This window comes from Gymnodraco acuticeps, unplaced genomic scaffold (assembly GCF_902827175.1).
Source record: "Gymnodraco acuticeps unplaced genomic scaffold, fGymAcu1.1, whole genome shotgun sequence".
NCBI lineage: Eukaryota > Metazoa > Chordata > Actinopteri > Perciformes > Bathydraconidae > Gymnodraco > Gymnodraco acuticeps.
The window spans coordinates 92,079-106,744 of NW_022991501.1; the positions used below are offsets into that span (position 1 = coordinate 92,079).

The 14,666-nt window shown below is 44.7% G+C and overlaps 1 protein-coding gene across 1 annotated transcript in view; it reads right to left on the bottom strand.

Moving 5' to 3' along the window:
• Positions 1-1,355, bottom strand: part of LOC117533172 (scavenger receptor cysteine-rich type 1 protein M130-like) — a 43,994-nt gene extending 42,639 nt beyond the window's left edge. Inside the window, exon 1 of the mRNA XM_034196818.1 lies at positions 870-1,355. Within this exon, the coding sequence (XP_034052709.1) occupies positions 870-915 (46 nt within the window). The 5' untranslated portion in view covers positions 916-1,355. The remainder of the gene's footprint in view (positions 1-869) is intronic.
• Between the last annotated feature and the right edge of the window lie 13,311 nt (positions 1,356-14,666).

Below are 14,666 nucleotides of genomic sequence, written 5' to 3' on the forward strand. Positions count from 1 at the left end.
TTGTGTGTGTGTTTGTGTGTGTGTTCTATTTGTGTGTGGTGTGTAGCTGTGTGTGTGTGTGTGTGTGTGTGTGTGTGTGTGTGTGTGTGTGTGTGTGTGTGTGTGTGTGTGTGTGTGTGTGTGTGTGTGTGTGTGTGCACGGCGGCACGATCACTGGGAGCACAGCGCTCAGGAGCAAGGCACACATTCACCATGGCAACACAAAGCAGCTTTGCTTGGGCCTTCAACTTGGGCAACCGCTGACCGAGCAGCGAGCACAGAACACAGAGTAGCACCACGATGTCTACTCCACATGCAACCATCTCCCTGCTGCTGCTTTCCAGACCCCCACATTCTGCAGTGAGACCCCGAGAGTTCAGGCACTGAAATGCCCCATGACACTCGGCATGGCTCCCAGGGTCTCGTGGAAGGAGGTGAGGAGGGTATTGATGGTCCATTCCCCATCACCTCGTATAGAGCCTTCAATCGTGTGCAAAGAAACAGTTGGAACACAACATACTCGGCTTCTACAAGTTTAGTGCTGCTCAGCTCCTGATTGGTCTGAATGTGGGCCAATCACAAATCACTAACGTCTATCCAACACATGTGGAGTATTTGACGAAGGATATATTTAATACACTTGAGTTACTATCTAAGATCACACACATCGTAGCATTCAAGTGCACCATGTCTGTGGTGGTGCCGGGCCTGTGTGTGTGTGTGTGTGTGTGTGTGTGTGTGTGTGTGTGTGTGTGTGTGTGTGTGTGTGTGTGTGTGTGTGTGTGTGTGTGTGTGTGTGTGTGTGTGTTGCTGTCAGTGTGTACGAGTAGTTTTTTCTTGAGAGATCACAAAGATATTTGAATATAATAAATAACAAAGTGGATTCTTACCTGAGCTACAGACCAGTAGCATCACCAGCAGCAGCAGGTGATCCATGTCTCTCTCTCTCTCTCTTTATTCTGAGCATCTCGTGTTTTGTCCTCGCATTATATCAGCGTAAAGCGAGAGGTGGAGTCTCTCTGGAAACATATCTGATGGTGTGGATATGGTATTGATATCTGATGGTCACTTCCCGCTCTCTCCTCTCTTCACATGTCAAATCATCACATCAGAGGCTGAACATGATCTATTTGGAGGGGAATGATCCAACGCTAGTCTTTAGAAGGAGAGCAAGTCAACGTAAATGTCTCATTTCAAATAACAAACTCTTTCACACACAGAATGACTAACTTTGGGGTTTGCTGCTTAACATTTTGAATCAACTAAAGAACTAAAAGCCAGACTGAACAAAGGCAGCTGCAAAAAACAAAGTGTGCAGAAAAGTAGAAGAAGGACTCTTCAGAGATCAGAGTCGCAGAGCAGAGGACCAGAGTCCGGGGAGGAACAGGTTCAGGTGGAACCAGCTTGGTTCTGACTAAGGAGAGGTTCTGTGATCCTCATGAACCTGTTAAGCCCGAGAGCCCCCGGTACCGGGGCCTGCGGGTCTTTTCTCACCAAACTGTGTCTCAGGGCTTCTCACCTAGTTAGTGTTCTTTCTTTTTATTCATGCATATTTGACTAATCACTCCCCTTTGAACCTGTTGTGTTTCTGTCCTATAGGACACATTGGAATGATGTCTTACTCATTTTGTGATATGCACACTGAAGAGAATGATTTGCCCTAGACCTCTGAGAGAGTCAATAACGTATAATACATTACTATCCTATAGTAAGGCAAGGCTCATGATCAGATAACTCTTCTCTCTGATATAAGCGTCCATCACCAACCAACCACTCAACAGAACGTCTCTAAAGGGACTGGAACATTGCAATAGTAAATATCACACATTTTCTTACAAATATTGTTACATCTACTTGGTTTTAAATTCATTAGCAACCAGGAGTTGGATAAACACCAGATACTACAAAAGGAGTTGGTCCAAATCTCCAAAGTGAGCAAAGCTATTCTAATGACTTCCAGCAGTTAAAAAGCTTCTAACATGATTCTACTTATTGAACTGCTCCCTGAGAGGAAGAAACTAATAACACAACTGAACTCTCCTTTCTGCTCAAAATGGATCAATCAATAAACAACTCAGCGTTGGCCGGTTGATAAGGCCATGTTGCCAGTTTCTAATAAGTACAATGGGGATAGCTAAGATCAAAGTCACAAATCCCCCATTCTTTAACCACTTTGGGGAAATCAAAACTAAATGAAAGAATAGTCCAAATGATTCCAATCAGGATCTCCTGCATTGACTGGGATGAAGCATCCTCAGAGGTAAAGTTCTGTCTCTCCATGACGTGCTGTCACTGTCTCAGGTCCAGAGAGCTGTGAGAGTATGTAAAGGCGGGGCTGCTGATCTCTATCTCGGAGCTGCATGTCAAACCACATCAACATCCGGTGCTTAACCTGCAGCACGGAGGAGAGTCAAAGAAGGAGACATCTCCCTCTAAGCAGATCTGAACATTTTCTTTATAAATGTTTTCTTAAGCAGCTTTTATGGATAAAGGTTTTTAGCAAAGTTGGGAGAGGAGGAATCCTGTTGATCCACGAAGGCAAGGCACGTTTATTTATATAGCACCTTTCAACACAAGGCAATTCAAAGTGCTTTACAAAAAATGAAAGACATTCAGAAATGGCATTTAAAATAAGTCATTAAAAAGAAAAGTTAATAAAAGAAACATTAAAAGAAAAAAGACATGGATAAAAGTTACAGTGCAGTTTAAGATGAGAAGAGTTCAATTAAAAGCAGCGACAAAAAGAAAAGTCTTCTGAGAGAGTCAATAACGTATAATACATTATTTTACATATATTATACATTTATTTATTTATCTATATAGTCCTAAAGTTACAACCGGCCCTTTGAGTGCAACCTTGATGCTGATGTGGCCCCAGATGAAATGGAGTTTGACCCCCCTGCTTTAGGCGTTGATGTCAGGCCTGACTCTCAGCTTTATACAAAGGGACGTCTTCAGCTGCTCTTTAATGTGGACCCCCCCCCAACAGACTGGGGGCTGGTTCCACAGAAGAGGCTCCTGAGAGCTGGAGGCTCCCATTAAGACTCAGGAAACCGGTTCTTATCTGGCCGCCAATAACCAAATACATCACGCTTCAGCAGGGGCGGATCTACAGGGGTGGCACCCCAGCTGCCATCTTTGTTTTGAAAGAAAGGTTGTGGCTCATCGGAAATGTATGAGAGAAAATCGCAGCATTCAGCTGTAATAGACAACTTGATGCTCTGCTCACGGATGACTCGATGAGCATAAACAACTGTTAAGATGATGACCTTGTGTGTGTGTATAAATGTTTCTTCTTTGAGGGGGTCTGCTCCCAAAAAACAGTTTCAAGTCCTGAGAAAGTCAAATCTGACGGTGTGTAAAACTTCACTGCCCAGCCAAACAAAGTAACCACTTTGATTGAACTAGGCCAGCAGGTGAGGACTCTCCACTGGATCATAACTGCAGCGATGTTTCAGCTGAACACACGTTGTTTAAGGCCCTGTCACACTGTCCCGAAATTGACACCCGATGGACACACGATAAAGGAAATGTTCAAATTCGGCTGTGATCGTAGCAACATCGGGCCATTCGTGAGGGCATCGTATGACCGCCGGTGGAGTTTCTCAGGCTCCGGCAGCAACTTCGTGAGTGGCAACTTTGTAAGGCACTTGTGAGGGCATCTTGTCAAATCGTGTCATCTTCGTGTTATCATCGGTGCATTCACCCTCACTCTGATCGGGGCGAATACCCGATGGCTCCGATGATAACAAGATGCCCTCACGATGGCCTTACGAAGGGCAACATTGACACACAAATTCAACACGAAAATGAACCTTCGCAAGGTCCTTCGGCAATTTTTTGGCATGCCAAAGATTTTGCCACCGCTCACGAAGTTGCTGCCGGAGCCTGAGAAACTCCACCGGCGGTCATACGATGGCTTAGATGCCCTCACGAATGGCCCGATGTTGCTACGATCACAGCCGAATTTGAACATTTCCTTTATCGTGTGTCCATCGGGTTGTTTTATTGCACAACAAAATCATGTAAACATATTATGTAAATAACCCAATTTGTGTTCTGTGAAACTAAAAAGGATATAATATATTATTTTGAAGGACAGTTGACAGGAAGTTGTTGTTGTTATGGAAACAACATTACGGAGAAAACGTAATATTTTCTACATATAACGACGGATAAAGTAAAGAACAAAGTCTGAAGATATCAGTACAGTATCATAGTACTGTAACATAATTGTTTTTGGTACTTTCGTTGCAGTTGTATGTCTTAAATGTAATGTAAATGTTGCCTTCGTGTGTGGTTCGGGGCCATCTTCGTGCGAAATTCACAATTCCATATTCGTGTGTCCATTGGGTGTCAATTTCGGGACAGTGTGTCAGGGCCTTTACCCTAACTGATGCAGTTAGTCACTTCTTTAATGTCTGTTCTTTCTGATGTAAAGTCCAGGTTGTAACTGTTTGCAGTAAAGTCGTGGGGTGCTGAACTGTTCCTTTGAATCTTTTGAGTTTTGATACATGATATAATTACTTGTCTTTCAAATTTGAAGGAGGGTGAGCAAGCATCTTGAGGAACATTCATCATTAACTCTCCAAAAACTATAGTTTATTCAATAATGAATGAATATGGGAATCATAACAGTGATTTACAGCTGATAGGAATAATATGATTGTTAATATTATCATATTCGTTCAGACAAACATTGATGAGACAGTTCATTAATGTACTCATTGCAGCAGTCTGCATAGATTTGGTTCCCCTGCTGGTCTAAGAGTGAAACTCATTCAGTTATTGTTCAGTTCAAATTCATTCAATGATGTCTGCCAGCTTATATATTTATATGTAAGGCTTTACTGATGAGCCACAATAATGTCACCAAATGTTCAAAACCTCCATTCACACTTGCGGGGGGGGGGGGGGGTTGTGCAACAGCCCCATGATGTGATGAGAGGTGTTGTGCAATATGCTGCATGTCCTTATCAAAGGTGGTGTGTGTGTGTGTGTGTGTGTGTGTTGATGTGCTTTATTACATATTTTTTTTATATTTCTCTTGAACTTTGATAAGATCACATTAAGACCACATGACGTGTTTGAAACACCAATTTAAAATAACCAGTCAGAACCAGCTTGGTTCTGACTGTGGAGAGGTTCTGTGATCCTCATTGATAAAGACTCAACATGATTGGTTAGCTTGATTTGAGGTGTGGACTCTCAGGACCCCCCTTGTTTCAGACGAACCCCCCGCTGTGTGAAGGCCTCTGCAGTGAGTCACGTGATCAGGTGTTTCTGTAGGCCGTGATCTCAGTGTGAACAGCGGGTCGTGCTGCCGTCCAGTCGCTCTCTGTGTTCATCAGTGTGAGGTCTGTAGAAGGAGACAGACTCTCTCTGAGGACGTCTTGATTCTCTGTCCCTGCCTTTGTTCAATCGCTCCATTAAAGGAAAGGCAAAGAAAGGTTATTGAGAAAGCATCTTTCAACACGAGGCCATTCAAAGAGCTTTCAGAGCATCAAGAGACACATATATTCAAATATAGATTCAAGTGTCGCTCACTTCCCTGAACTGCCTTTCTGAGGAAGTGATTATGAAGACGCTGATGATCACAGATTACAGAAACCGTTTCCTGTCTCCATGACGACCAGGGTGCCCTATCAGATTGAAGCTGTCAGTGTGAGCAACAACTTGTGAGGCGTTCAGGTCTGAGGATGCCTTCAGTTACTTTATAATAATTATAATAATACATTTCATTTATTTAGCACACTTTAAAAACAGCGTCATCTCAAAGTGCTTCACAAAGCTATCAGGAGAAAAGAATAAAACTAATAACATAAAAAGATATCTTTATGACCTTTAGAAACGCTCACTCATTGGCCCGGATCATTTGCTGTGGAGAACGTTTTACACACACACACACACACACACACACACACACACACACACACACACACACACACACACACACACACACACACACACACACACACACACACACACACACACACACACACACACACACACACACACACACACACACACACACACACACACACACACACACACACACACACACACACACACACACACACACACACACACACACACACACACACACACACACAGTGAAGCTCTGCTCTGATAGGCTGCTCTGAAAGGCTGTGTGTTAACCAGAGGTGAACCGTCAGGGCCTTCAAGGTATTCAGAGAACTCCCTGGAACACTCAGATAAAACAAACAAAACATTGATTTAATTATATAAATAAAATGTAAATAAATGAATAAATGAGAATGGTATCTGTTGATGATCTGTAATATCACAGTGTTACGTCGATGTGTTTCTCCTTCTCGGTCCATGCTCTACGCATTTCAGTGGTTTTGTGTTAGAAACTAAAAGCGACCAATCAGACGTTGTTCTGGGTCTCTGGGTAGAGTATCCTTTAAGCAGGTATTCTCTATCCTTGATAGAAGGCCCTGGGGCCACCAGGGTGGGTGGAGGGGGACCGGAGGAGGGACACAAAACTAGGGCCAACAGGGTGGGTGGAGGGGGTCTGGAGGACGGGTTTGGGTTGACAGCCCAGGGGCAAGGCAGAGCTTGAAAAGGGGGTTATGGAGGGGCGAAGGCAGTGGCAGGAAGAGTCAGGGGGTCGGGCCTGAGGACCGCGGCACTCAGGGGGCAGGGCTCGAGGGCGAAGACCGCGGCTCTCAGGGGGCCGGGCTCGAGGGCGAAGACCGCGGCTCTCAGGAGGCCGGGCAGAACCCGGTGTCGGCCGGACAGGAACCGGCGCTGGTGGGACAGGCCTCGGCAGGATCCCCCATGGAAGAGGACCAGGAGTTGGCAGGACCCCCGCCAGGAGGGCAGTCGGCGGGACCCCCAACGGGACAGGACACAGGATTGGCAGGACCCCCGGCAGGAGAGCAGTCGGCGGAACCTCCAACAGGACAGGACACAGGGTTGACAGGACCCCCGGCAGAAGGGCAATCGGCGGGACCCCCAACGGAACAGTACACAGGGTTGGCAGGACACCCGGCAGGAGGGCAGTCAGCGGGACCCCCAACGGCACAGGACACAGGATTGGCAGGAACCCCGGCAGGAGCGCAGTTGGCGGGACCTCCAACGGGACAGGACATAGGGTTGGCAGGACCCCCGGCATGAGGGCAGTCGGCGGGACCCCCAACGGGACAGGACATGGGGTTGGCAGGACCCCCAGCAGAAGAGCAGTCTGCGGGACCTCCAACGGCACAGGACATGGGGTTGGCAGGACCCCCGGCAGAAGAGCAGTCTGCGGGACCTCCAACGGCACAGGACAAAGGGTTGGCAGGACCCCCGGCAGGAGAGTAGTCGGCGGGACCTCCAACGGCACAGGACAAAGGGTTGGCAGGACCCCCGGCAGGAGAGTAGTCGGCGGGACCTCCAACGGGACAGTACATGGATAGGTAGGACCCCCGGCAGAGGAGTAGTCGACGGGGCCTCCAACGGGACAGTACTTGGAGTTGGCAGGACCCCCAGCGGAACCTCCAACGGACCAGGACATTGGGTAGGGACTTGAGACGTGACTCAAGTAGGGACTCGAGAGGAGACTCGAGAGGGGAACCAAGGGGGAACTCGAGAGGGGAACCAAGGGGGAACTCGAGAGGGGACTCGAGAGGAGACTCGAGAGGGGAACCAAGGGGGAACTCGAGAGGGGAACCAAGGGGGAACTCGAGAGGGGACTCGAGAGGAGACTCGAGAGGAGAACTAGAGAGGGGACTCCAGAGGGGACTAGAGGAGGAACTAGAGGATTAACTAGAGGAGGCAACTCGAGAGGGGACTTGAGAGGGGAACTAGAGAGGGGACTCGAGGAGGGACTAGAGGAGGGACTAGAGGAGGGACTAAAGGAGGGACTAGAGGAGAGAACTCGAGAGGGGACTGGAGAGGGGACTCCAGAGGGGATTTGAGATGGGACTAGAGAAGTGACTAAAGGAGAGACTGGAGATGGGACTAGAGATGGGACTAGAGAAGGGACTAGGGCAGCTGGGGCCAGAGCTGGGGCCAGAGCTGGGTCTGGAACCATGGCTGCTGGGGCCGGAATTGAAGCCAGAAACATGGCTGTATGATCCAGTTCCGAAGCCGGAAACATGGCTGTATGATCCAGTTCTGAAGCCGGAAACATGGCTGTATAATCCAGTTCCGAAGCCGGAAACATGGCTGTATGATCCAGTTCTGAAGCCGGAAACATGGCTGTATGATCCAGTTCTGAAGCCGGAAACATGGCTGTATGGGCCGGCTCTGGAGACGGAATTAAAGCCAGAATCATGGCTGTAAGGTCCGGTTCTGAAGCCGGAAACATGGCTATAAGGTCCGGTTCTGGAGCCGGAAACATGGCTGTAAAGTCCGGTTCTGGAGCCGGAAACATGGCTGCTGGGTCCGGCACTGGAGCCGGAACCATGGCTGTTGGGGGCTGAACTGGTTCTGGAACCCTGGCCCTTTGGGCTCGTGCTGCCAACCTGGCCTTGCGACTCCTTCCTTTAGGAGCCGTTTGGAGGCTCCGTGGACCTCCAAAGGCCAGACGAGTACCAGCGAATGGCTCCTGGACTGTAGCAAACACTGGGTGAGAAGCAGGGGCTGACGCCAGACGGACCACAGCGATGCGTGTGGTATCAAAACGGGAGTTGGGAGGCCTGGGGCTGTCAGGCAGGGGATAACACACCGTGAGAAAATCCAAAATCCTGCCCGATAAGAATTTAACCAAGCCTGGCTTCTCCATAGTAATCCGGCGTAGAAAGTAGAAAAGTAGAAGTACTCAGATCATGTACTTCAGTAAAAGTAGAAGTACTCAGATCATGCACTTGAGTAAAAGTAGAAGTACTCAGATCATGTTCTTGAGTAAAAATAGAAGTACTCAGATATTGTACTTGAGTAAAAGTACAAGTACTCAGATCATGTACTTGAGTAAAAGTAGAAGTACTCAGATCTTGTACTTGAGTAAAAGTAGAAGTACTCAGATTTTGTTCTTGAGTCAAAGTAGAAGTACTCAGATCATGTTCTTGAGTAAAAATAGAAGTACTCAGATATTGTACTTGAGTAAAAGTACAAGTACTCAGATATTGTACTTGAGTAAAAGTAGAAGTACTCAGATCATGTACTTGAGTAAAAGTAGAAGTACTCAGATTTTGTTCTTGAGTAAAAGTAGAAGTACTCAGATCATGTTCTTGAGTAAAAGTATAAGTACTCAGATTTTGTTCTTGAGTAAAAGTAGAAGTACTCAGATAGTTATGATGTAGTTAAAACAATATTGGATGAAACCCAAAGATATTGAAGTGACTGTTATTATGTATTGATTGTTGTGTTTTATCTTAATGTGTGCATATGTGTAAATGTGTCTGTTGGTTGTATATATATATAGGATATACATATTTCATATGTGTATACATATTTGTATATTTGTATAATTGTATTTGGGATTACTGGAAACGTTATTTCGATCTCTCTGTCTGTACACACAGGAAAATGTACATTAGAGTTGACTTTGACTCGTCATTATGTTGGAGTGTCTTGGAACGGAAACAGCTTTGGAACACAACACAGGAAGGTGTTCGTTCATCTGAAGGAGAGGGTCGAGGAAGCACCAGCCGCTGCACACGCCTCCTTCCTGTGTATCACTCACTGATTGGACGCTGATCTTAACATCAGAGCAGCCTAACAGCGGAGTGAAGACACATAGCACCTTCATCTCAGGGGAACCACTCCTCAGTTTAATACTGTTTGTTTCAAATGATTGATCATCGAGCTGAAAACAAGTGAGGGGAGAGACTAAGGTAAAGACACAGGGAAGCATGGAGGCTGAAGGCCCTACAGTGCACCAGGAGGTCCATCTGCAACACACACACACACACACACACACACACACACACACACACACACACACACACACACACACACACACACACACACACACACACACACACACACACACACACACACACACACACACACACACACACACACACACACACACACACACACACACACACACACACACACACACACGGTGTGTTGTGTTTCTCTGTTTTGCCCTAAAGAGGTCATGTTGGACGGCCTCGTCTCAGCCGTCTCTTTCCAGACTGCAACACAACTCATGAAAGCATTCAATGCAGTAACTCATGGAATATAAGAGGTTTTCTCATTGGTTTTAAACATGTAAATAGATTTAGAGTAACAGAGTGACAGCAGGGACTGATCCCCCCCATCACTTCCTGGTGACAGCTGAGATCTGACAGAGAGATAGCAACATGCTAATGTCTCAATCACTCCCTCAGTGAACACACACTGTTCCCAGGACTCTGACACGTGCATACAATCATCATATAGGCTTCAACATGTCATGCTATCTACAGGTGAAGAATACCAGTGTGCTGCATCACTCTATATGCACACGCTTTGCTCATATGTATCTACAGTGGGGGGTGCTGTACCTTCTAGAGCCCCCTGAGAGTGGTCCTGTTCATCTGAGTTCACTTGAACCCTTGGATGGCGTTCATATTGTTGTTATTCAGCCGGCGTTCGGGTCTGGTTAGACAGCATATTGTTGTGTCCCGTCAAAAGTGTTTAATTTAGTCTCGTTTCATGTTTTTGTTTGGCTAATTTTTTATTATCTCCCATGTCGTGTTTTATTTTGACACTCACCTGTTATGCTTCATTCCAGGTTCCTTGATTCCCAACCCTTGTGTGTGTCTCCCGCTCTCATCAGCACCAGCCCCGCCCCTGATTGTTTCCACCTGTGCCCAGTTACCTTTTGTTTCAATTCCCCAGCCTTCCTTTGCTCTATGTCAGTTCATCTTGTCCCGATGCAAGTAGTCAGCGTGCCTGCGATTACTCACCTTGTTTCAAGCCTGATTTATGATATTTGTAACTTTTGTTCCTCACCAAGTGAGCGATTTTCTTTGTGCTCTTTTGGAAATAAAGTATACTACTTATACCTTACCTCTGTCTCCCAGGTCGTGCATTTGAGTCCTTTTCCATTTTATTTACATTGTATCTATATAATTAAATCGATTTTTTTTTAATCTGAGTGTTCCAGTGAATTCTCTGAATACCTTGAAGGCCCTGACGGTTCACCTCTGGTTAACACACAGCCTTTCAGAGCAGCCTATCAGAGCAGAGCTTCACTGTGTGTGTGTGTGTGTGTGTGCGCGCGCGTGCGTGTACGTGTGTGAGAGTCTGTGAGTGTGTGTGTGTGCGTGTGTGTGTGAAGGAGTGTTCTAAAGGGAGATCAAAAGGAGAGGAGATGAAATAATCACGCAGAGAGGGAAGGGGTTCCTGTCTGTGCTATAATGGAGTCCCTCAGTCCAACTCTATTTGCATTAAACACAAATGAAATGCTGAACAAGTCTTTGTGCAAATGTTTAATATCACTCAGACCGATGTGGTTGCCTGGTGTTTCCAGTAGTTGGAACTGTGTGGAGCTGCTGGTTTCTGGTCTGCGAGGGAGAAAGATATTAAAGGGAATATATAATCATTCAAAGTAACCTCCTCAAAGGAGCTGATGTTTACAGGTTGGTCTGTCTGAATGTTTGCTCCATTGAGGAAACAAGTACAGTGTTCAAATTGTGAAAGGGCGTGGCACGGGAAGAAGCATTTACATTGGGTTTGAATATACAAACTATTTTCCACTTTTGTTTCCATTGCAAGAAAGGGCCTCCATTATTCTCTCTACTAAATCCATCACATCGATAGCTCAACCGACAAAAGGTCCACAAATGGTCGGCTGGCTGATTTCCTTTTAGTTTACTATGTGCTGCTTGGATTAGTTTCCATTAGTGTTGTTTATTTCCAATAGCACACAAAAACAACATTCAGAAACGACAACTCAAATAATATCAGAATATGAACAGAGTCATGTCAGAAAGTGCACACTGTAAAAGATGCAGCTCCAAAAACAAGTCCATATAGAATAAAACCAGGTGTTTCTCTTTGAATGAGTGAACAACCTGCCAATAGAACAAGAACTACATGTCTTGGTGAGATGTCTTGAAGTAAAGAGGAGATCATTAGATAAATCACATCTTGTGTTTAGCTGGGAAACTTATTCTGAACTATGTTTGACCAGAATCAGGGAATTTGTAACAAGAAAAGACAGAAATGCTCAGATTGTGTTTCCTGATGTCAGCTGGAGATGTTCTTCTAAAATAAGATGTTTTTAAGAGACTTTGACTCAAAAGGATGCTTAAGATGCCTCGTCTAAAAACAAGACTTCAGTTATTAAGTCTGATCTCAAGTGTAACGACATATTCTGACTAGAAATGAGACAACTATACTTGGCAAGATTGTACATGTTAGCAGTGCACACTTGAACTCAGGCTTTCAGAGAGAGACGTGATAACATGTACGATGAGATGCATCTTGATCTCATTCTGAATGACTTGTTTTGATGCAGATTGTCCCCCGGTCCTGTCTCTGAGCCGGCACCATGAGTCCTGAGCTGCAGCTCCTCCTGCTGGTGGCTGCAGGGAGCGCAGGTAAACACAGGGACTCAGTGCATTCACTCAATGCTACACTTCACTGCAAAACTACTCAACAGTATGGGACAGTTTACTTATTTAGGTTATTTGGGGTGCCAGTCAGGTCTCTCTCCTGACGTTTCAGATTTGGCTGGTCAGTTTTAGTAAATCTGCACAAAGGTGTATACATCTCACTGTAAACACCCACCATTGAATGACATTATAAAATATGAGAAAGGACACAACTCAAAATCATAATCACAAATAGCAAGTGTATTTTTGAATACCCCCCCAAAAATTCGTCTTCCCACAGTTCAATGTTAAACCCAAAACGTTCCACTCCGGGTTTCCTTCAAAATAAATAAAACAGTCAATTACCACGGGAGAATGTCAGTCAGTTTTAGCAATCCAGTCGGTTTTGAAAATCCAGTCCTGGTTTTTAAGGTGGTTGGGAGATGAGCGGCTCCTTTCAGTTTGTACACAACACTCCAGGAACGTGAAGCGACAGAAGCGCATGATGACAGTGGATCAGACACACGGTACGGACTTTAAACGACCTCACTGCTGGTTGCTAACAGATGAGCGTGTTGCTCCGCCGATCCCTCTTGCTGCACACACCTGCTCCGCCGATCCCTCTTGCTACGCACACCTGCTCCGCCGATCCCTCTTGCTGCACACACACTTTTCCTTCCGGCTCCGTCTAACTAAATAGGGGGAAAAGGAAATGGAGGCGCCAACCAACAGCGAATCACTGGCTGGGTGGGCGTTACCGTGAGTGACTACCGGTCACATAACAACCCAGTCTCACGGCATTTCGTGTTCACCAACACGATGTTTAATCTATTGATTCGTGTTCCCCAACACGATTTGTCCCTTTTTTTCGTGTTGCACAGCACGATTTTATTTCGTGTTGCACAGCACGATTTTAAAAGCAATGTATTTCTACTGCTTGCAGCACGTCTTTTTCTCCGGTCGGGTCGAGGAAGACCTGAAGCTGTGTGGTTCATAAAAACATGTTCTTACTCAATATCAAGCCACAATTATTGCTTTTATTTTAAATCGTATAATTTCGGACTTTTGTTTCCGTCTGTGAGGAAAATAAATGGGGCTCAGAGCCTCAGAATACGGAAATCTGTATTTTTAAATATTTGTTTCCTTCTAATTTGTTATTATTTTCAAAATAACACACTGTTATTTACTCACCAATAACACACAATTATGCTTGATTTTATTTATTGGTTTAATTCCATAATCTCGGCCTTTTTTGGCGTCCGTCAGGGAACTGAATTTCAAAATAAAAATAACCGGACATAGGCATTACCCAAGATCCTCAGCTATGGTTTTAAGCTCGCTTATTGGATGTTTTAGCCGCAATGCATGCTGGGATTTGGTGTTTATATGATATGAAATCCGGAAAACATTTGTGTACCTTGTGTGCATCTAGTGGTTAAAGCACATTATTGAATTATTGTGTTTGATTAAAAAAATATTAAGAGTACATACTTTCATAGGGGGAAAGTATAAATATAGAAATATAGAATATAAAAAGTCAAGAAGATACTATAAAGTGATCTCTACAATAAAACAGTTTAGTGCAGCATGTACAAAGATATTAATAGGAGGAGGTGCAAAACAGAAAAACGAATTAACCTTTATTTAAACATTAAATAACAGATTAAGGTCATCTTTTAAATAAGAAAAAAACGTTGGGGGTATCTATCTACAGATAAATATTAAGCCTGGCAAAGTACTTAACGTCTAATATATTGCTTTCCTGCAATGTTAACTATGTTGAAGCACTTATTTTAACTGATATTATACATATGAATTATACTCGTATGTAGATAGAATAAGAAATGTGCAGAATATGACAGTTTGATGGTGGAGGTTCACACATATTGATAGATGTCTTGTAATGCACTGTTGAGGAACCTGTGACCCAAGTGTTTCATTCATTGCATAACTACACCGTAGTTGTGTATATTATATGTCAATAAACCTTAGAAAATCTTGAAAGGGATGTGCAAAATAGCCATAATATACAGTCTTTAATTAACTATTAGTAGAGAATAACGAGTAATGAATATACTTTATTACTCGTTTCCATTCATGTCAATTGCAGATACATGTTTAGTCTTCTCAAGCACCAACTATCAAATATCTCTCCTGATTGTTGGCACTTGACAATCACCTTCCCTGAATTTTATTCAGGTGTAACTA